At 38.9% G+C, this 23,504-nt stretch overlaps 1 protein-coding gene across 4 annotated transcripts in view; it reads left to right on the top strand.

The window, feature by feature from the left end:
* The window catches only part of LOC141902435 (pachytene checkpoint protein 2 homolog), a 76,656-nt gene that overhangs the window by 43,965 nt on the left and 9,187 nt on the right, over window positions 1–23,504 (top strand). For all 4 annotated transcript variants that reach the window (XM_074790153.1, XM_074790151.1, XM_074790152.1 and 1 more), the window contains 2 exons: window positions 7,051–7,247; window positions 22,797–22,962. In XM_074790153.1, the coding sequence (XP_074646254.1) occupies window positions 7,084–7,247; window positions 22,797–22,962 (330 nt within the window). In that variant the 5' untranslated portion in view covers window positions 7,051–7,083. The remainder of the gene's footprint in view (window positions 1–7,050; window positions 7,248–22,796; window positions 22,963–23,504) is intronic.

The following is a 23,504-nucleotide window of genomic DNA, read 5'->3' as shown; positions in this document are numbered from 1 at the left end:
ATGTAATACTAATATTTCAGTTCTTTATTGCATCAAAAAAAGATAATTAGAAACTCAATGGATTAGATTAATATATAAAATATAATACTTATATTTCAGTTCTTTATTGCATCAAAAAAAGATAATTACAGAGTCAACACATTAGATTAATATATAAAATATGATACTAATATTTCAGTTCTTTATTGCATTGAAAGATAACTACAAAGTAGATACATTTCAATAATATCTGAAATGAAAATGCAAATGGATGTACATGTACATGATTTTACCGCCGTTCAGAATAATCTCAGGTCTAATTGCCTGGTCTAGTAAATACTTCAAATTAAAATATCCGTCGAAGGATTGAAAGTTGTGGGCGAATGCGGTTACCCCTCTATTTTGGTCATTGAACAACCACTCGCAGAATTCAGTTATATTTTGGAACTTGAATTCGTTCTTACCACAATGGGCACATTCTGAATCGCTCATTATTATAGTCGACAACTTGCACTCTTGGCAACAACGGTGTGCCATTCCAAAGATGACCTTATGAATCGAATCTTCTGTTGTCGTAGTCTCAAAATCAAACGCTATGAATTTCTTCACTTTCAATAACTCAGCATCGAATTCTTTCCCTCCCTGGAGGTACGGGTTTATCAAGACACCCGCCTACTTAATACCAATACTTAATACCACAGTCGTGGTCAGCTGAGGCGATTTTTTCGCGCTTTACAAATTGACCGCATGCCTTACACCTTGCTCGACTGTCGCACAACGACATCCCGCTAGCCAAGCTTTTCAAATGATTGGCGTAGCACTCCTGTCCCTTGTAATAGATGTTACATCTATTGCAATGTATCGAATTCTCTGCTTTGCAACCAACACCGAGACACAACGGACAGTGATCGAAACACGGATGTGACTCCTTATGATTAAACGCTTTCCTACACTTATTACAGAAATACTTCTTACACGTGAACGCAGTCATGCTTGTTATGACCTGAAAATGGTTACCGTGGTATAACAAGCATATCTTTTTCTTCTCTGTTGTTTTTTTCGATGCATACAACACATCGAAATTGTAGTTACCCCCGTCACGACCATGAGAAAGTAATCGTCAACATGCTCATCGAACAACTTGACTTCTTCTAAGCCATACATACCCAGTGGGACGCCGTACTTGGTGTGTAGTTGTACGGCTGCACCTTTTTGGCGCTTCCATCAACTCTTCGCAATTGCGCATAAGCGGGATCATTGTCTGCGTGCGCTTTGGCTACAACAATGCTTCGGGCCAAACATAAATCGTCAGTGTTCCTTATTTGAATGATACAACATTTTTGCTGTTTAAATTTATCGTATTTTAGCATCGTTCGCTTGATGTAATTTTTGTTTGGTTGTCCGGCGCCCCGGGGCATTCGAATAAAAATACAATGGAATATCAACCCCTTAAAGTCAATCTTATCATTCGACTGCATCACTTTAACGATTTCTACAAAAATTAATTGGGACTCAATTCTTCAACAGCTACAAGGGGCAAATTGATGTTATTATCCAAGTTTGGATGTTCAATAGAAAGGCATATACGATCGCCATTGGTTGCCTCTACAAATGATAGCATACCGTTTATCGGTTTCCTCATCGGCAGCTGGACTATCGACAATTTCAGCCTTGTAAACGTCGGGACTAAGGCCCCACTTTTTGCTTGCCCGAGAACATACCTGAAAAAGAAAAAAAAATTAGAAAAAAAACTATAGACAAAACGGTTGACAGGATAAAAAAGAAACCTACCCTAGTCACTTTGACGTTACCGAACGTTCGCTCTTCCGAATCATCGTCATAGGCTGCTCGGTGTCTTTTCGTCGGTTGCTCAACAGCTGGTTCTTCGTCGATGTTTCCTCGCTTGGTTGCCGACTCGTCACCTTTCCGGCAAAAGTTGGTGTGTCGCTTCCAGTCAAGTATTCGATGAAATGACGCATTACACTTCACGCATGAAAAACACGTTGCTGTTGATGTGGATGGCTGCTGTTGACTGGGCGCAGCCTGTTCGTGCTGGATTTACATCATAACGTAAATTCTCCATACAGCAGTGACATTTTATGTCACCCCGCTTGGAACTAAATTTTTTCCAAAATATTGTAGATAAACATTGAATGTAACTTTATACTTGTGTAATTATTATGCCGTATTCAGGCGCTTAGCTTCTCCATGTATGAGTATAGTTGCGCGTTGGCTGTTGTAAAAGCTGCTATGGCAATGTTCGTTCGACTATGAGGTTTGGCAAACTCTGCCTTTGTGTCATAATGTAGACGGAATACTTCATCATTACAGATGATTATATCGGAAATTTCAACAGTCGAGAATTAACTCATAAAATTCCCCCGGGTCCGAATTTTTCGCTGAAATTTTATTGTGATTTTGTACGAATTTCCCCCACATACTGTTTAGACATAATTTTGTAACTGTTCGCAGCCCTGTTGTTGCAAATCATGCCAGGCAACAAGTTTCTCATGCTCCCCACTACTGAGTCTATCCGGATTATACATTTCTCAAGCGGGCAACACACCAACATAATTCAAATTGTCTGATCTACAAAACTTGTATGGAAAATTACCTTTTTTTAATTCGCGTAAACCTCAAGTACTAGATATTTAACCCTTTCAATACCATATAGTGTCTCCACTGCTGTACCGGAGGGAATTAAGGGGTTTATAGGGTTATATTTGAAACTTCATAGGAAAGTTACCAAGGTATCTGACACAGAAAATTATATAGCATGATGTTGATAACTTTTGGGCCAACAATTTAGACATAAATAATTTGGATATAAGTGAAGTTGAGGTCAAGGTCACATACTTCAAGATGGCCGCCATGAAAAAAATTCACCAAAAAAGTTTCAGATAAACTGCTCCCAGAAAAATGCACTGATCTATTCAATTCCAACTGAAATTGTATGCCATATATCCTTACTTTATGTAGTAAAATTTCAAAGCAATAGAACAACTAGAAAAATTTATTTTTCTACTCATTTACGAACTTCTTCACCGATATGTCGGAAGGCCGGATGTAAGGGGTTTCATTGGGGTATAATTTCAGGCCTCAGAAAATTTTTACCTATGTATTTGACACTGATACATTGTATACCATGGTGTTGATAACCATTGGGCTTACAAATAAGACAAATTATTTGAATATATGTGACCTTGAAGATGGACAGTTTCTGATTCTTCGTTATTATTGGTGTCCGTTGCCATGACAACCGTATCAACAGGGTCTAAAAAAACTGTCACTGATTTCATTTTCATCATCAAAATCATTGCCAGCAAGTCACCAGCATCACTGTCAGCATCATATACGAGCTGCTGAACCGTTTCATCCAGCCAAATTGTTTTTTTCATGGCTGTTGCCATCTTTGATTTTATGCAGATGGCAGCACCGGCTGATACCGAAAGATATGCCCTTCTAGAAGAAGGGTTAAGTGATACCGTATAACATACGGTACGGGTATGCTAGCTTGTCAATTTGTACCGTATGCCATACGGTAGTGGGATTGAAAGGGTTAAGCTAGTTTAATCAGTAAATAATTCAGTGTATTCAAGATTTTCAAATCTAGCTGCTGGATGTACATATGCGTGATTTTCAAGTATTTTAAAATAGAATACCCGTCAAAGGATTGAAAATTATGTGCAAATACAGTTGCCCCTCTTGAATTGCCACTCGCTGAATTCAGTCTCATTCTGAAACTTAAATTCATTTTTACCACAATATGCGCATTCTGAATCGCTGGTTTAAGCTGAAAATTTGCACTCTTTGCAGCAACGGCCATTCCAAATATGACCTTAATCTTCTGTTGTAGTAGTTTCGAAATCGAACGCTATGAATTGTTTCATTTTCAACGTATCAGGATCGAATTCTTGTACCAAGAATTATATAGTCTATAGTCTTTAAGCCGTACATCCTCTGATGCGGCTTTAATGGTGCGGCCTTGAGCCTAGACAACCATTGATCTAGCAAAGAAGCGTTGAAAGCGATTCGCCCATCAGGGTCGATCATGACACCTAAGCATTTCACTAACTTGGTGTAGGTAATAGCAGGGATTTTGCAGTCTTTCTTTTGTTTAGTGTATTTCCAAACATATTAAACACTCGTTTATGCCACAAAATGAAGGTATGGAACTACTAAAAACATTTTCGTTGTATCCTTCATACACTTTATGATCGCTTAAACATGACATATAGTTTTATCAAAACGATGAGATAGACGTAAAACGTGCATCAATCGTGGGATTACTCTTTAGTCTTTAAGCCGTACATCCTCTGATGTGGCTTTAATGGTGCGGCCTTGAGCCTAGACAACCATTGATCTAGCAAAGAAGCGTTAAAAGCGATTCGCCCATTAGGGTCGATTGCGACACCTAAGCATTTCACTAACTCGGTGTAGGTAATAGCGGGGATATCGCAGCCATCCCACTGACGGTTCACTGCCATTACGGTCCTTCTGAACATACGGTGAGGAACCGGTTTCGTCTCAAGACTGCGACACTTGCTCGCATTCACGGACATCTGTTTAGTCCTGTAAAATTCCTCCGATAAGCCTATGAGATGATCCATCTCTTCTGCGGAGTGAGCTAGTAAAACCAGGTCATCAGCGAATGCTAAACATGTGATCTTGTGACCGTGGACGGTCATACCACATGACGTACTATTGAGATTTGTAATCAGTTCGTCTAAGACAGAGTTAAAAAAGAAAGGGGACAGGGAACACCCCTGCTTCTCCCCATCATTGCAAATAATGATATCGCCTGTAGACGATTTGCCGTTGAAAAGATCCTGTACGATCCTGACCATTTCTTCAGTTACTCGCTTCCTTCTGAGCGCACGATAGTTAGCGCCATGTGGCACTGTATCAAAAGCCTTAGCCAGGTTTATGAAGACCATGTGAGCCTCGCGTCGATCACGTCGGGCTTGACTAATTGCACTTTGCACTTATTTAATATTCTCAAAGCAAATAAGTTTCCTGAAGTCGTTACTTGAAAACTAACGTATGTAATTTTCGTATTACACTATTTACAAATAGCAGATCTGGTAGACCAGTTGATATCTTCTAAGTCAACATGTTCCTTGGTGGCTAATATTTTATGGAAAAATGTTTGCAACGGTAAAAAATTGCCAGACATGTTTGTAAATCATGTCTCGTTCATGCATGTGTAAGCATCTTCCAAATCGTGCGGGAATATCATCCAGTGTTCTCCAATCTGCGCATCTTGGATCTCGCTTGCAACGCGCACCCTTTGCAAATATCCTCCAAACAAGTACAGCCATTACAGACTTTGTCTGCATGTCCATCGAGCCCAATGCGTCTCATGATTTTGCCTGATCATTTTGGTCCTCCGCCATATAATCAAAACACATATTGCAAATGATTTTATTACAGCAGCAGCTTGTCCCCTATTCATAAGGATTCAAACCATACCGTTAATTCCCCATACAACAGTGACATTTGATGTCACCCGTCCCGAAGATAAGACAGGACCCTCCACATCTTCTTTTTTCCAAAATAATGGCGAATAAGCTATTTATTCTTAGAGTGTTTGTGGTGGTAGTATGGACTAAGAATGAATGATATTGGCAAGTTGTAGCAATTATTTTTACACCGCAAGTCAATAATCAATGTAGAAAATATCTTATAGGAACTACGATTTATAGAATATCTATACATTACAAGGTGCTAATTAAATATGAAGAAAGACTAAGAATAGATAATATCAGAACGATCTAAACAATACAGATTGATAATCAAAGCCTACAGTAATAAACAACCACGTAAACTGCTACACATCAACTGTAAATGTATTATTCTATTTGAATCGGCTACATGAGCATGTTTCCTAACGCACTGATAACGTTGGTGCACTTTTTAACTTACTCTGGATTCAATCAACCTAGTTGGATCTTCAATGGCAAGTATTTGTTTAACTTCTCTTCACTGGTTTGGTCTAGGACCATCGCTTTATCCATGATCCTTATGATCTCATGGCGTAGATGTCCGGCCTCCTAATCACTATGTAGAGAGAATCCCACAATGATAGTAAAAAAGTCCGAAAATGAATCTTCGAGATAGTAGTTTATTTCAACGTTTCGACTATATCCTAATAGTCATCTTCAGGAATAATGAGATACTACAAAAATTATGAGATATATATATATACAATCCAGAGGAGACTAATTCAAGTAATCAGAGATGATACAAACTAAAGGAAAATTAACAACGATTAACAACGTTTCAAACAACGTTGTAAATCTTAACAATGGTTATTCACCCCATAATAAACTTATATCAAAATTCCTTTTTTACTTTTTTACTATCATTGTGGGATTCTCTCTACATCATGTCAACACGGATATAGTGTTCTACCAATCATACTCCTAATCACTAGTTTCTTGTTACTTGGGATGGGTGGATCCCAGCAATGTCCAAGATTACTTTCTATCACTTCTGGCGGAGCTTTTCCTTTTTCTACCTTTACCTTGATAACGATGATGTTAACACTATTATAAATATTTGTAAAGATCAAATTAAGAACTCAATAAAGCCACAGATTCAGGGACCAACTATGGGACCACTCAGGTACCACCCATTGTCTACATTTTTATTAACAACCAATTAGCGAAAACATGCAATATCGGGTCTAATGACATGGTCACCTTGATGGATTGCTGCCAAGATGTAAAAACTCAAGCCCCAAGCTGAGACACTTGATCCTTCTATGTGGCACCGATGGCTTTGCATTGCAGTCTTTTCACTTCCACTTACTGGTATCTAAGTATAAAACTACCTCGAGCATATCTCTATGGAATTTGATAGTTTTCTGGCTTCGAGAATTATAACTTTGCAAAATTTGTACATAGCCATGATTCATTAGCTTATTACCAATAATTTTTTATAAGATAACTAGTATATATATGGAAAGAAATATCGCTTGATGCAATAGTTGAGTATGGCTGTTACAATAAAATAAGAGTAAACCTTAGTTGTAGCTATCATCATTGTAATTTCCAAACCTTTATTTAGGGATTGCATTACTGAGTTGAAATTTATTCACGAATGAATCATAATCGAGGACTAGAGATGGAATGTGGAGGGGGAGGAGACAAGACATTTAAGAATGGACCGATCATGAAAACAGATGCTGTAGTGAATGGTCATTCTGAAAATGGAGATTATCATACAAATCAAGTTCACGTAGAAGTTTGTCAGAAAACTGGCAGGTAAGCTCATTTCAAGAGTTATAAACAATTATTGAGGCTGAAAATCATGTACATTTTTATACGGATATCTGCGGTTGAAGATTCTTTCTTGCCCACAGTAAAACTCTGAAAATATCAAAATAATGTAAGATCCAGAATGGAGTGGAAAAAAAAGTTGGAATACCCATCCATCACTATTACCATGATTAAAACACTAGGTTGTTCTTATTATCAATTTGCGTAATTATGCAACAAATTGCCCTGGAGACAGATGTTACTCCCTTGGTGGCTGCAGTATAAACCATACTGCACTTTTTGGGTGCTCAATGGTATTGGAAAAATAGAATCTTCGTTAGCTTCGTTCCTGGCTTAATATCAAGCTCTTCCAGCGAGTGCACAGTGTGTAACAGCACTGTTAAGAGCCCTGAGCTGGAGGCTGGATCTGGCCCTGGGGAGAGAAATAGTTAGTTGATACGTTTCTTCCAGACACTTCTGAACTTGAGCAAAATCTGTAAAGATAAGATCAGTTTGAGATTCTTTTTTTATTCTTAAGGTGGCAATCCATAGCAAACCACTGGGAACCATTCATTGTACCCGAGGCCTGATTAAGGCCTGGAGTAAGTTGTAGTGGCGACACGCACTGATGCTGGGGAAGATATCAACCAATGTCCTTTTCTTTGACGTGATGCTGTGGAATGTATATTACTACTAAACTTCTCCCCTCTACATTACGGAGACCGTCCTGGGCTACTGATATGTTCCTGCTGGATAGAAGCCCGTGGCATGGGTAAAGAAGAGCCCTGAGCTGGAGGCTGGATCTGGCCCTGGGGAGAGAAATAGTTGATACGTTTCATTCAGACTCTTCTGAACTTGAGCAACATCTGTAAAGATAGGATCAGTTTGAGATTCTCTTTTTATTCTTAAGGTGGCAATCCATAGCAAACCACTGGGTACCATTCATTATACCCGAGGCCTGATTAAGGCCTGGAGTATGTTGTAGTGGGGACACGTACTGATGCTGGGGAAGATATCAACCAATGTCATTCTCTTTGACCTGATGCTGTGGAATGTATATTACTACTAAACTTCTCCCCTCTACATTACGGAGACCGTCCTGGGCTACTGATATGTTCCTGCTGGATAGAAGCCCGTGGCATGGGTAAAGAAGAGCCCTGAGCTGGAGGCTGGATCTGGCCCTGGGGAGAGAAATAGTTAGTTGATACGTTTCCTTCAGACAATTCTGAACTTGCGCAACATCTGTAAAGATAAGATCAGTTTGAGATTCTTTTTTTATTCTAAAGGTGGCAGTCCATAGCAAACCACTGGGAACCATTCATTATACCCGAGGCCTGATTAAGGCCTGGAGTATGTTGTAGTGGGGACACGTACTGATGCTGGGGAAGATATCAACCAATGTCCTTCTCTTTGACCTGATGCTGCGGAATGTATATAACTACTAAACTTCTCCCCTCTACATAACGGAGACTGTCCCAGGCTACTGATATGTTCCTGCTGGAAAGAAGCCTGTGGCATGGGTTAAGAAGAGCCCTGAGCTGGAGGCTGGATCTGGCCCTGGGGAGAGAAATAGTTGATACGTTTCATTCAGACTCTTCTGAACTTGAGCAACATCTGTAAAGATAAGATCAGTTTGAGATTATTTTTTTATTCTTAAGGTGGCAATCCATAGCAAACCACTGGGAACCATTCATTATACCCGAGGCCTCATTAAGGCCTGGAGTATGTTGTAGTGGCGACACGTACTGATGCTGGGGAAGATATCAACCAATGTCCTTCTCTTTGACCTGATGCTGCGGAATATATATAACCACTAAACTTCTCCCCTCTACATTACGGAGACCGTCCTGGGCTACTGATATGTTCCTGCTGGAAAGAAGCCTGTGGCATGGGTTAAGAAGAGCCCTGAGCTGGAAGCTGGATCTGGCCCTGGGGAGAGAAATAGTTAGTTGATACGTTTCCTTCAGACAATTCTGAACTTGAGCAACATCCGTAAAGATAAGATCAGTTTGAGATTCTTTTTTTATTCTTAAGGTGGCAATCCATAGCAAACCACTGGGAACCATTCATTATACCCGAGGCCTCATTAAGGCCTGGAATATGTTGTAGTGGCGACACGTACTGATGCTGGGGAAGATATCAACCAATGTCCTTCTCTTTGACCTGATGCTGTGGAATATATATAACTACTAAACTTCTCCCCTCTACATTACGGAGACTGTCCTGGGCTACTGATATGTTCCTGCTGGAAAGAAGCCTGTGGCATGGGTTAAGAAGAGCCCTGAGCTGGAGGCTGGATCTGGCCCTGGGGAGAGAAATAGTTGATACGTTTCATTCAGACTCTTCTGAACTTGCGCAACATCTGTAAAGATAAGATCAGTTTGAGATTCTCTTTTTATTCTTAAGGTGGCAATCCATAGCAAACCACTGGGTACCATTCATTATACCCGAGGCCTCATTAAGGCCTGGAGTATGTTGTAGTGGGGACACGTGCTGATGCTGGGGAAGATATCAACCAATGTCATTCTCTTTGACTTGATGCTGCGGAATGTATATTACTACTAAACTTCTCCCCTCTACATTACGGAGACTGTCCTGGGCTACTGATATGTTCCTGCTGGAAAGAAGCCCGTGGCATGGGTAAAGAAGAGCCCTGAGCTGGAGGCTGGATCTGGCCCTGGGTAGAGAAATAGTTAGTTGATGCGTTTCCTTTAGACAATTCTGAACTTGAGCAACATCTGTAAAGATAAGATCAGTTTGAGATTCTTTTTTTATTCTTAAAGTGGCAATCCATAGCAAACCACTGGGAACCATTCATTATACCCGAGGCCTCTCCACATCGGGCAGCAGTCTCAATGAAAGTTTTTGGAGTATATGGATAGTTCAGATTCTAATTATTTTCTTACATTGTTTTTAATTTGAATTTTACCCTCGACCCACCATTCAATGATTTAGTCATAGAACTGTTTAGGATTTTACCATTGTGTCTAAAAGTCTGTTATCATAGTGATGTAATAAGGGTTTACTTTGTTGAGATGCCAGGATCCTTTGCCAGTCTATCACTTGCAGTGTTAATTGTTAATTGGATGATCCTATGATCGGAATGAATGGAGTTGTTTCACATGCTCTTAATCTGCTTCTTACTTTTTAAATCTATTGAATCTTTTGAATCTATAGGCTTCTGCTAATCTGTATTATTGACATAAATTGGCTAATTGTTCTGAACCACTTGATGAATTGATTGATATTGAATCTCGATGTATGGGACTTTCTATGCATTTTAATATCGTATGTTCATAAGGATAGACGTGAAGATAATTACTGATATTTTTTATGAAGAATCTCCTATCAGGTTCTTTATTTGGAGCAGAGATATTAATGGTATTGATAACTTTGCCGCACAAAATAATTTTCAAAGATATAAGTCTGCCTTGTCTCTCTGTAGAGTTATCCAAAGATTTTTTAATGCCAATTGTAACTCCACATTTTCTTTCATTTGTAAAGTTCGATATCATTTCAAAATTCTTCATTAAGGGTTTAAATGTTTTTTGAATTTCTTAATCATTAGTAAGATAGTTTCTTGTAGTAAAATGATGTCATGGTCTTTGAGCTTCTCAAAGATGCTAATAGTTTGAGAGTTTGGATAAGCTAAGCCATTACAGTTGTGATAAAAATCTAATATTTCCTAAGGTATTCGCATTTCTGTTTCATTTCTACCTACATGATTAGAGGAACGTATATATCACCTTAAGTGGCTTTTCTTGTTTTTCGGTTTTGTCCCATTCTTCGATTGGGTTTTTTTTTCAGGTTTTGATCCGCCAACATGATGCTTGATCTCGCCGATCTCTTTTCCTCTGAAGTTTTAGAGACAGGGGCAACCTTAACTTCATCCCGATCATCTGTCTCAGGGTCTGTGGTTTCCGTTGACATCACGTGCTGTGTCTGTTCAGGGGATCTTTCATCTTTATCTGGTGAAGATGTTAGAAGGTGGCCTTTTTCGTGATTATTCCGTTGTCTCGATATTTTCCGCTTCTGCTGACATTGGGTTGCATCTTTTGCTTGCTGTTGTGCCAAACTTTGTCCATAGTAATTCGACAGCAGATATGGTGTATGAGTCGGATGCAAGCACGAAACACGGCATTCAACCCATGTGTGGTTGAAGCTGAATAGATAGAGCAGTATTCCGGTTGGCCATTATGATACACACGGATGAGTAACAATATATATTCTTTGTGTTCCAGTAATGTTCCTCGGAATCGGTAAGGTGATAGCCCCCTCCAAAACACGTTTCTCACTGTTTTTAAAGTTGGACTTACCTATCGTCGGATGATAGGATCCCGTCAGTATACTTCCATACGGTTTTATCATCACTCTGTAAATATATAAAGTCATCTCATTCAACGACATGTTCTGCAATACATCTGTAAAAACTTACTTAACACAATATCATACAGTATCAGTGCCACACTATTCTGTTACCGTATTTTCCGGCCAATAAGCCAATTTTCTAGCCTCAGATTTTTATCCAAAATATCGTGATCGGCTTATTGGGCGGATACGATCTGACATAAAAAATCACTTCCCGATCTATGCCACTCTAATGCTCTCAATGATCGTCAAAATCAAGAAAAGTGGTCGATATTTATTTGAGGTCATTATTAACTACCAATTATAATCTATTTTGAACTATTTTATTTTGAACTATTTTATTTTTACTAAGATTGTTCCATCACCGCACAGCGGCAATGGTATACATTTATATAACGCGCGAGTTCATCGTACTACCACGTGTCAGTTCATACATTAGTATATATGCAAATCAGCAGTGAGCCGCGTACTGCGTGTATGGCTGTGTGTATAGTAATCAGCTGAGTGAGTCTATATATATCACAGTCACTCGGCGATGATAGTATACACAGCACTCTCACACATCGGTGGGCGCTACTGTCAGCCTCTTAAATCGTCAATTAAGACGAACTAATTGACAAATCAGTGAATTAAAATCTCTGATGAAGGGCCTCGGCTTATTGGGGGAAGCTTTATGAAATCCATGTATTTTAGGCTAAAAAACTGCCCTCGGCTTATTGGCCGAGTCGGCTTATTGGCTGGAAAATACGGTACATAATTCAAACTAAAAGGTTAAAAACACAGCATATATATTCTGATCATAGGTGACACGGCAAGACCAAGTTTCGATTTCTTAGAACAGGAGGTTTTACCCTGTCTGGTGTGAGTGCGGAAAAACTCAAACTTGGTCAACTGACTAAGATAATCAGAACGTTGCCACAAATTTGGAGATTTATCTGACTAAAAAAGGAGTTCTAAGTGCAAATTTCAATTGATAATTCAATAATACAATCAGAAGGAATATCAGAATTGAAATCTAACGAGGGTAGTAAACATAAATCAAGGGTAGGCGCGAGAGAAACATTAGTAAAAAGGGAGTTAGCGTCAAACGAGATGAATTTATCATTACCAGGAATAGATGTAACTTCGAGCTGAGTTTTCTAGAGTTACCAGAAAAATGACACTTAACTGGAGTCCATAGTGATAAAGTGAATAAATTGAATGAATGTGGGTCTGGAAGTTGAGATCGTAGATAATTATGAGCTTGTCGAGATCGGAAGAATTGATAATCGCAATCATCTTTAGCTTTACTGATGGCTGTTTTAAGATGAGAACTTGCTTCAGACGGAAAGGGTGAGTTCGAATCGAATTTCTTGATCCAGTTCATAGATCGAGGAATTACCTTTTCGTGGTGAAGGCAATCTTGAAGGAATTTCACTTTGGTTTTCACGGTTTTTGTTTGGATCCGAAAGCAAGAGATGAGATGCGGAAAGGTTATGAGGAAGAATTGAGGAATGATATTTCGATCCGTGGGAAACATGATGAGTCAAGAAGATACTCACTATCCGTGTAAGATGATGGATGACGAGAGAAATCCCACAAGCATTCGGTCCAAGTGAAAAATTCCTGAATAGAAGAGACTTTATTATGAGCAACGTTTTCGCTAAACAAAATAAAATGTCCATGACAATGACAATGAAATATAATGCTTTCATGTTTGAATATTGGCTACTTGATTAGATCGTCAGGGTCCAGGTATTAACTTAAAACCTAAGGATTAACTCAATTCGTTTTCAATCGAGATACCCAGGGGGGGTTAAAGTTTGTATCAGTCTGTAGAATCGATCATAGTTTAGTTTCGTTAGTACACTAAGATAAGGTAATTATATCCTACTCTGAATATTTGATATCAGCCTCTGCTGGATTACTGGTGTCTCCTAAATCTACTTCAGGAGGTGCAGCTAGAGTTTCTTCATCGTCACAATTTAGTAACGAAATTGTTTGCGAAATACTCTCCACAAGAAAGTTATAACTAATTTATTTTGACTACATGCACAGTAGTTACTTAATTTCAAGGACATCATATTATTTAGTATGAGAACCGATTGATTTCGCATCAATCATAAGCTCACACTGCAAGCATCAAATGAATATCTACAAGTGTCTGACTCAAGTGCATCCTCGATGGATTTTTGTATTTGTTTCAAAGCAACAAACCCAAGGATTAACCCTGGAACAATCTTGATCCCCGCTACGATTCTGACCTTTAGGAGGGTGCGGAATTATAGCATTCAATAAGTTAATGGATTTATCATAAATTACATTAAAATAGATTATTCAGATTAACATAAAGAGACAAGGGGCAGCCCCCAAATGGAACAGACTCACTGTTACGAGTGCGAAAAGTCTAGACTTCCTAAATCCCCTTGAATTCAATGAATTTTTGGCAAAAAATCCAAGCGCGTTCGTCTGCAAGAACGCCAAGGAAAAAGATGGCGGATTTCACAGGTGATTAAATGCAATACCGCAGGGCCGGGCTGTATAGAAAAATCATTGGCGATCAATCCAAATTTAGAAAATATTGGCAAAAACCATAGGAAAGGGTACAGTACTCAACGGAAATATTTTTAATTCAACCACGGAAATGGACCCTCGTATGAATAACTTCTAAACATGATCGTTTTGTTCTACCTACGTCACATTCCTTGAGTTTATGAAAAGTGGAGATTCCAGAATAGGAAAATCGTTGTGTCAGTCATGCAAAACGTGATTCGGCAATTATGATTCCTAAATATAAAATCCGTTGGGCGAAATCTATTGAATCACGATCGGAAGTTGTCGCTTTCGTTACGTTGGCCATTCGTGCTCGAATCATAGTGATAACTGACTCTGACAAAAATATATCAGACATATAAATGCACTGATGAATAATCTTCAAACATCATCAATTCTAGTACAAAAATATATCTTTCATATAAATGCACTGATAGTTATTATTACACCATTATACAAAATTGAACACATTACAGGATAGCCTGGTACTGGTTTTGGCAGTCTGTTAGTATATAAATTATTCATTCCAGTTTATTTGCAGTACCTGGTGATCTTTTGTATTTTTTAGCAGTTTCGAGTCAATTTCTCTAAATGGGCATCTGTGACAGCAGAACACTGCATATCAGATATGACAGAATCTGTAAAATATGAAAAAATATCATTGGCCTTGTCTTGTATCTCAGCTGTGATCTCGGCGAGGAACTGCTGCCTAGGCCCTCCAGATCTTGGGCCTCCTGTCCAAAGTGTTTCGATCTCCAATACCAGTCTCGGATTGAATCCTTCAAGGATGCCATCTATGGCATCCCCAAAAGAATTATAGTTGGAAATGGATGTGTTATTTGTTTCTTCTTCTAACCTTGTTGTGATGCCCAATGGCCGACCTTTCAGTAGTTAATCAATATAATGTTTCAAAATCGTCACTGGGTCATCACTGTTTTACCTGACTAAGTAGTTGGTTTATTATTTCATGGCCAATATGTACCTGGAGTCATTCATTTATGTGCACATTAGGGGGGGATCGTTGCAATTGCACATTGTAACCAGATTAGTTTATTTAAACACTCATTGTTGTTCTGCGTCTTCCCATGCATGCACTTCTTAAGCAGTTCCTTGTCACGTAGGTTATCAAAGACTGGCTTGATAAAGGCTACAACTGTATCTGGAAGCCAAAGCTTGTGTTTATAAGTTACTGCATCACGTTGATATCCACACCAGGATTCAGGACCTTCAGGGCAATTATCGTGCTGAGGATTCTCATCAGTGGATGCAACGTGAAACAAAACGGCCTTAACAGACTTTACCATTCCATCAAGGTCACCTTTATGCTGGCGTATAGCAAAGCCATAATAATTCTGCAAGGTGTCAATACGCTTTGCAGTTAGCCTTCCTGCTCCAGAAAGACCCGTTCCATCTGTAAGTTTCGTTTTGGGATAGCTGCTTTCAATTTCGGCAAGCGAGTCCCAACGCGTTTTTAGACATGGCCAAAACTAATCACAACTTGTCAGTCATCAGTATCACTCGTGGTTAGTTGTCTTAACATACAGTTGAATCCTTAGAATATCCGAATTTTTTACTCAACAACCGTCACTGGATTATCAACAAGTTTATCCCTACATTTGACTTAGACCTTTTCTTTAAGAAAAAATTACTGGACGACAATTTGACACACTATCTGGAAGCTACCTAAGGTATCACTGATACTATAGCTGAAAAATCTCCCCACTGTTACCGGTCCTATGTGTCTTGACTCGAGGATGTTCCTTGTGGCTGTCACAACAGTTAGGATTTCGATTCCACCCCCTGTCTCCATCTTTGGAAATTTTCTGAAAAAGCATTGATCCTTGAAATATCAATTCATCACAAATTGTATTTAAATTTGTATCGAATCGCTCCCTTCTAAAAGTAAATTTCTTTTCCCCCCAAACCCATTTGTCGTTAGGGTATCTTTTTGTTGTGTCAATGGCAGGGGAACTACCTTTTTGTTTTTCTGAACTTGTGAAATATCACGGGTTCAAGGCCCCGGAGCTGCAGTAGTGGGGGTAGAAACTGAAGAAAACAACGCGAACTCATAGGATTCCTTATTACAACGACAATCAAACAATTTCAATATTCAACACCCCCAGGTGAATGAAATAAACCGTGATGAACATATCACAAGCCACAATTTTGAAACCCTTGCACGGAAGTTCCCTGCGCAAGAAGCTACAGGTTTTGGAATTGAGACAAAAAATGACCTTTTCAGCTACAAAAAGGTCACTTTACAATATCATTATCTTTATAACTGCCCCAAACAACTGTATCCCGTTGGATGAATAAGCGGATGGTGGATTGATAAAAAGCAGACGAAATAGCCTGCTTGCGACTTGCTCAAATGTAACCAAGGACCTACAAAAATCTGTTAATTTTCATTTATATAGATGTTCACATTTGATACGCAGAAAGGAATCATAATTTGAACCTTTCTTTTGACCATTTTACGCTATGCATCATTGGCAGGATATTTTAGTAAATGATTATATCCTATCCACTAACAATCGGATTTTTGCCTTGTCAAGGACATTGTTATTTCCCTTTCCCGTATACGACGAAGTCTTCAGAATTTCTGTAGTGAATAACGAATCTAAAATATTCCGTATACACGTATACACTTGCTGATCTTCACAGCCTTCTTCACAGCTACCTGTGCTCGTTCATTCAAAGTCAAGCTGCAAGAAAGTGGAGAAAACGTTATTTAGCCATAGGGTGAATTGATTTTCAACCCCTCCTGATGACAAGAATGGCCCTTCAACATTTCCAAATTTCACATAATTTGTGGATTTTATCTGATAAATACAAAAGCTTCCTGGGTACATGAAATAGAAAAATATGTTTGGAATATATATCTCAGAATAAAATCGCCTAACTTTTTAATTTGATCGTAATCGGTATTTACCTTCCTTTGTCATGACATAGTCATGAAGGTTATAAGATGAGTAGTGAGTAGATGACATCATTTTTGTGTCGCCACTTATAACTTGTTGGTGGGAGTTCAGAGGTAGATTTGTCAAACGAATAAATACTCTAATCTTATTAATGCATAGTGTGAAATTTCGCTTTTTAAAATATTTCCCTAAATTATTAGAAAATGCCAATAGTAGGACCTTAGGAAAGTTTTTATCGTTGAATGGGCGAATCACGGCGGCAGAGTGCACCTGTGATAAGGCAGAAATAGTTCCATGTGAAGGCAGAGCTTTTAAATGATTAGTCAGTCGGAGGTTGTTTATCAACTTTTTTCAACTATAGTACTGCTTTTTTCCCAACCAAATTGCTTTGTTGATCATTTCCCATAAGTCAACACTTGTAATTCAAGTGTGATTTGATGTGTGTAGAGATACATCGTGACTAGCGTATTGAATGGCGGCGCCATGTTTTAGCTGCGCATCGATCGTTGAATAGTGGAAATATAGGGTGGAGTTATGTTGATTGTGTCCATACATAGTTTATTAAAGGTGAGTGTCAACAAATGGTCCATTACGGTCCCTCTAATTTGTGGAGAGACGCTCTTAACCGGCAAAACCGTGGTCTGTTTCGTGTTATCGTTGGCCTACATGACTGACCTCGCTTGAGCATTCGCCGTCGGCGCGCCACTTCAGTTATGAATAAAGTATTATGTAACTGATTGTAAATGACATACAACAAATAAACCTTTAAAGAAAGGTACCTAGTGTCTGACATTCTGCTGAGAAATTCTGGATTGATTCACCGCATAGTTTTTTCATAGTGAGCAACTCGACGACGATCACTCAGCTTCCGAGTCTTATCGGCCCGACTCCAAAGGTCCTCGGACCAAACCTCGCAAGTCTTGCAAGGATTACTCCTAGAACAGATTTGGCCAGATTTACGCCAACACGACGCACACGAACCGTGATCATCCCAGGCACCGAACAAATGCCCACATCCCTCACCGCCACGATGTTGACCCTTAGGAGGGGGGCGGCATAATTATTCAATTAATCGGTCACAATAATGAATTCAATTAAATCAAATTAAATTAAATTAGTTAAATTATTTCAGGAAAAAAGAAACAAGGGATAGCCCCCAAAGCGAACGGACTCACCGTTACAAGAGTGATTACTCCCTTAACTTCCTAATCCCTTTGATTTTTTGGCGAAAAAATCCAACGCGTTCATATACAAGAACGCCAAGAAAGAAGATGGCGGAGTTCGCCGGTGGCTAAATGCAATACCGCAGGGCCGGGTCGTATTGAAAAACCATTGGCTATCAATCCAAATTTAGCAAGGGCTAGATAAAAATACCTTTTTATGCAAAATATCTGTTTCATGTTTATGTTCATTCCCAGTTAACTCATCCTCTGGCAAGTGAGAATATATAAACTCAGCATTCAATTCTAATGTGAATTCCACTCGGAGAGATCCGCACTTATGGATTGACAAGTCATAATTCGAGAGAATTGGCTTGATGCTCAAAAAACTCCACTGTTACCGATGCTATGTGTCTTGACTCAAGGATGTTCCTTGCGGCTGTTGCAACAGTTAGGATTTCGATTCCACCCCGTGTCTCCATCTTTGGAAATTCTCTGTTGTTTTGAATTTAAATTTGTATTGCCTTGGACTTACTGATATATTTTGGTGATAAGATAACTCGAATCACCTCCCTTTTCAAAGTAAATTTCTTTTTCCCCAAACCCATTTGCTGTAAGGGTATCTTTTTGCAGGGATGTCGGCGTGTATGCCCATTGTGTCAGTGGTAGGTGTGAGATGACTGACAAACAATTGAGAATTTCTTAGACCAACGTTTATTATGAACTGATGTGAAGATGATGGTTAACTGAAAATACAAAATTGAACACTCAAAATATTACCATATAATAGCACCTCCTGGATAGAGCGGCAGTAACTGAAGTTTTACATTCCACAAACAAATTTAGGCTATCAAAGACATTATCTTATCAAACAGTATTAAAGGTTAAATTACAAATGAATAAATGTTTAAAATGTGATTCTATGTATAGAATAGATAAAATCTGAGCCAAAAAACATGATAGTTCATCCAGTACCTTCAGTGGTTTAGCCAAGAAGTGGAACAAAATTTAGGTGAAAAAATTTTTTTACGGTAAGTTCATTTTAAATTTCACTTTTATTATCATATCTGAAGCAATCACCATACATCATAACAACATGTTTATACATCATATATCATTTCTATTGGCATTTTACATCATGATTGATGCATGGAAAGGGTTAAAGCAGGTTTTGCAGAGGTTTTGCAGAGGTTTTGCTGGCAGACGGAACACCCAAATGACGACACAATACCACCGCTGCTCGGAGCTTTGCGACCCAACTTACTGCAATGAATGCACACCCGTTTACGCCCATCAAACTTCACAAGCTGGTGGCCAGAGACATTTGCAGCATCTAATGTCCTTTCAACCCGTTGCCTCTTCAATTGTTTGCGCCTGGCAGGGGTTACGGCACCACCGATTAGTTGCTTACCAAGTAACAGGCGATATTCAAGATAGGACATTGGCTTTTCAACAACAATGGCAGTATTATTATCATAACAGAGATATGAATTAACAATGGCAACTTGCAAATAGAAGTAAGCTATGTAGCGCCACCATTTCTTGCTTTTTCTACCCAGTGAGTAATATCTACGGTATTGGTCCGCAAGGTCAACACCGCCCATTTATTGTACATAACAATAGGTTCGGACTTTTGAATATTTTCATTTTCTCCCGTTTTATTTTTTCGAACAATTTCATGACTCACAGGTTTAGAATTTGTGGACAACATTGTCACTACACGTTTGTCATGCCAGGAGGTAGACATAAGGTGACCATCTTGCCGAAACATAGTCTCCCCTTTTTTAGGTTTTTTTATATCTGGCGGAAAACCCTTTCTGTCAGATCTCATAGTTCCACATGAATATGTCTTTCTATGATACAAATCAAGAACAAGTTTAGATGTAGTAAAGAAATTGTCAAAATAAATGTGTCTGTACTCATCTAGTAAATCAGAAGTAACATTCATCACTGCTTTGTACCCAAGTCCTTGTTCAACTACTCCGTCATCAAGTTTCCCGGAGTACACCTGCGTCTTATACATATATCTGGTAAAGAATTTGCCGCACACCATATTTTCACGCCTCGTTTTATGGGTTTTTTAGGCTGATACTGTATGAGGCTTGAACGACCTTTATATTTCACCATTGCCTCGTCAACGGAAACGTCTTGATCAGCTACACAGCCCGCAAGAAATTTTTCGTTGAAATAGTTTATGATAGGTCTCGCTTTATACAGTTTATCATAGTTTGGTTGTCCTTTCTGAGGCTCATTTTCAGAATCAGATAAATGCATATACCTCAAAATTGATTTGAACCGGTTACAGGACATGCTACGCTGAATATACGCATTACCCAACGCGTCATCAGTCGACCAATACATATCAAGTACGGGCAGTTTATTGATACCCATGATGATTTTGGCACCTAAAAAAGTCTTCATTTCATTTGCAGTAACATCTTTGAAGCCCTCTGCATTTTTGAATGCAGCATATCTATTAGTTTCTGTGGAAAACATATAAAAAAAGTCATCACCAGCAAACGTTTTGAAGTAATCGATTGGTTCGGCATCAATCGGAAGTCCGTGAGTGAAAGCCGGATCTAGCATATATTCCTCAAATTGGGGATCATGAGAAATACATTGGCTGTCCCACACAATATCATCAACAGTAACAGGGGTCCCATCATCATTCACTGGCTGAATAGGAGGGTCTATTTCCTCATCAGAATTTATATCATCCTCAGAATCCGTGTGGATGTCCGATTCGTTCTCAAAATCCTCGGGGTCACGATCCTCATCACCTGATTCATCCGGATTATCATCTGAATCCGACGACGATTGTCTCTCAGAATCGGACCCAGAAATGTTAAATTCTTCGTCATTTACGTCCACATCCATTTCATTGATTGACTGTAAGCGAAATTGACATTTTTATTAACCTTTATTGAGTTTATAAAAATGTCAATTTCGCTTGAAAAATGAAAAAAATCAGGTTTCAAAAACACAATTTTACTCGAAAACTTGAATAGGAATAGGTTTTTTTCAAACCGGAAATGAAATCGTGACTTAAAATTGATTTGATATGAACCAGCTGTAATAAATTTTCTACAACTTTTGCGAGTGGTAGTTGAACCCGAAGTCATCAAGGTACCTTCGGGCGCTACGGACGTCTTCGGTCACGGGCGCTTTTGGGCGCTACGACCTTTAGAGGGTTAACTTACATGCATTGGGGCGGTATGAATGTTGACGATTACCAGCAAGCCTCTGCCTTTGCTATGGTTGAAGCTTCACCTATATAAGCAAATGTACATTCAGCAAGACAAAGTCACATCAGAGAATAAAGAATAATCTGTAGAATACAAGTAGCTGATTCTTTACCTCGGACTGGGTACTACTACTTTTCATCGAAGGTCTGACACTTATTGATACCCATGATGATTTTGGCACCTAAAAAAGTCTTCATTTCATTTGCAGTAACATCTTTGAAGCCCTCTGCATTTTTGAATGCAGCATATCTATTAGTTTCTGTGGAAAACATATAAAAAAAGTCATCACCAGCAAACGTTTTGAAGTAATCGATTGGTTCGGCATCAATCGGAAGTCCGTGAGTGAAAGCCGGATCTAGCATATATTCCTCAAATTGGGGATCATGAGAAGTACATTGGCTGTCCCACACAATATCATCAACAGTAACAGGGGTCCCATCATCATTCACTGGCTGAATAGGAGGGTCTATTTCCTCATCAGGTTTTTTTCAAACCGGAAATGAAATCGTGACTTAAAATTGATTTGATATGAACCAGCTGTAATAAATTTTCTACAATTTTTGCGGGTGGTAGTTGAACCCGAAGTCATCAAGGTACCTTCGGGCGCTACGGACGTCTTCGGTCACGGGCGCTTTTGGGCGCTACGACCTTTAGAGGGTTAACTTACATGCATTGGGGCGGTATGAATGTTGACGATTACCAGCAAGCCTCTGCCTTTGCTATGGTTGAAGCTTCACCTATATAAGCAAATGTACATTCAGCAAGACAAAGTCACATCAGAGAATAAAGAATAATCTGTAGAATACAAGTAGCTGATTCTTTACCTCGGACTGGGTACTACTACTTTTCATCGAAGGTCTGACACTTCTGAAAAAAATGGTTCTTATGAAAAAGACTAAAAGTATTATCCAAGACATAAAGCCCTTTTCGAGATCTATTGCACGTATAGTTGGTGAATAGTATAGTCTAGTCTAAAAACCCACTGGATTCAGCCCTTTTTACGTAATCAAAAGGCTTGCAGGCATACTGAAATGCTCTAATATGTTGAATCAGTATGCGTGACAAGACTCGATGAGTAAAAAATCTCACAATGTGTGAACGAAAATGAAAAGTTTCTTTGAAAATTAGAAATATTTCGAGTGGTTGTTACCACCCTTCTTCAGTCTAAAGATGATGCTCTAATATGTTGTGTTCAACGAGACGAAATCCACTACAAAATCGTGATATCTCTGTGCCTTCGGGTTCAATGCTACGTTTGAGTAACTGCTGCGATAAGAATTGTCCATGTTTTTGGAACAAATAATTTAGTTTTGCTTACCTGCATTTCAGTACAGTTCAGTCTGAAGTTATCAAGGAACATGTTGTACGCCATTTACAACAACACAATAAAACACTGAATGGAGAAGATTTTACCATCAGAGAATTTAGCGATGACTTTCTAACGACTCACGTTCAGTCAATATCTATATGTGATACTGACCTTTATGATTATCAGGTATGTGCAAAATATATTTCATTGCCCAATTCAAAAATTTTTTCCAGTCGTTTATGCCTATGTCTGATGGTTTTTGAACATTGCAGAACTGCTAGCCAACATCCCTGGGATAGCATCCCGTTGCAATGACCACATTAACTCATCCACATGACACATGTGTGTAAACAGCCATCTGAATACAAGTACACTTGGCCTCTTTTTTACTATAGTTATATTAAGCCCCAACGATGTTCCTGCAACCTTGAGGATAGATTTCCATGCAATGTGGTATAAGGAATGTCTACCCCTATTGAAAATATTCATACTTTGATGTGATATGGCTTCCAGGGTGGTTATCTTGAATTTCTTGACAGTAGGATTGCCAAAAGACTCGGTGTGAAGGTTTGGGCACTTAGCCTATTGAAAATTGAAGTCATCAGTCATCGAATATGGCTGGTTAGAGGCGGCCATCTTTAATCTATTGATAACAGATATAGCCTGCAATTCTTAATAGATCTCCATAAAACTTGGTCAAGAATTGGAGCAGGTAAAATATCTACGAC

This window comes from Tubulanus polymorphus, chromosome 3 (genome assembly GCF_964204645.1).
Source record: "Tubulanus polymorphus chromosome 3, tnTubPoly1.2, whole genome shotgun sequence".
Lineage (NCBI taxonomy): Eukaryota > Metazoa > Nemertea > Palaeonemertea > Tubulaniformes > Tubulanidae > Tubulanus > Tubulanus polymorphus.
This window is presented reverse-complemented; position numbering and strand designations above follow the sequence as displayed.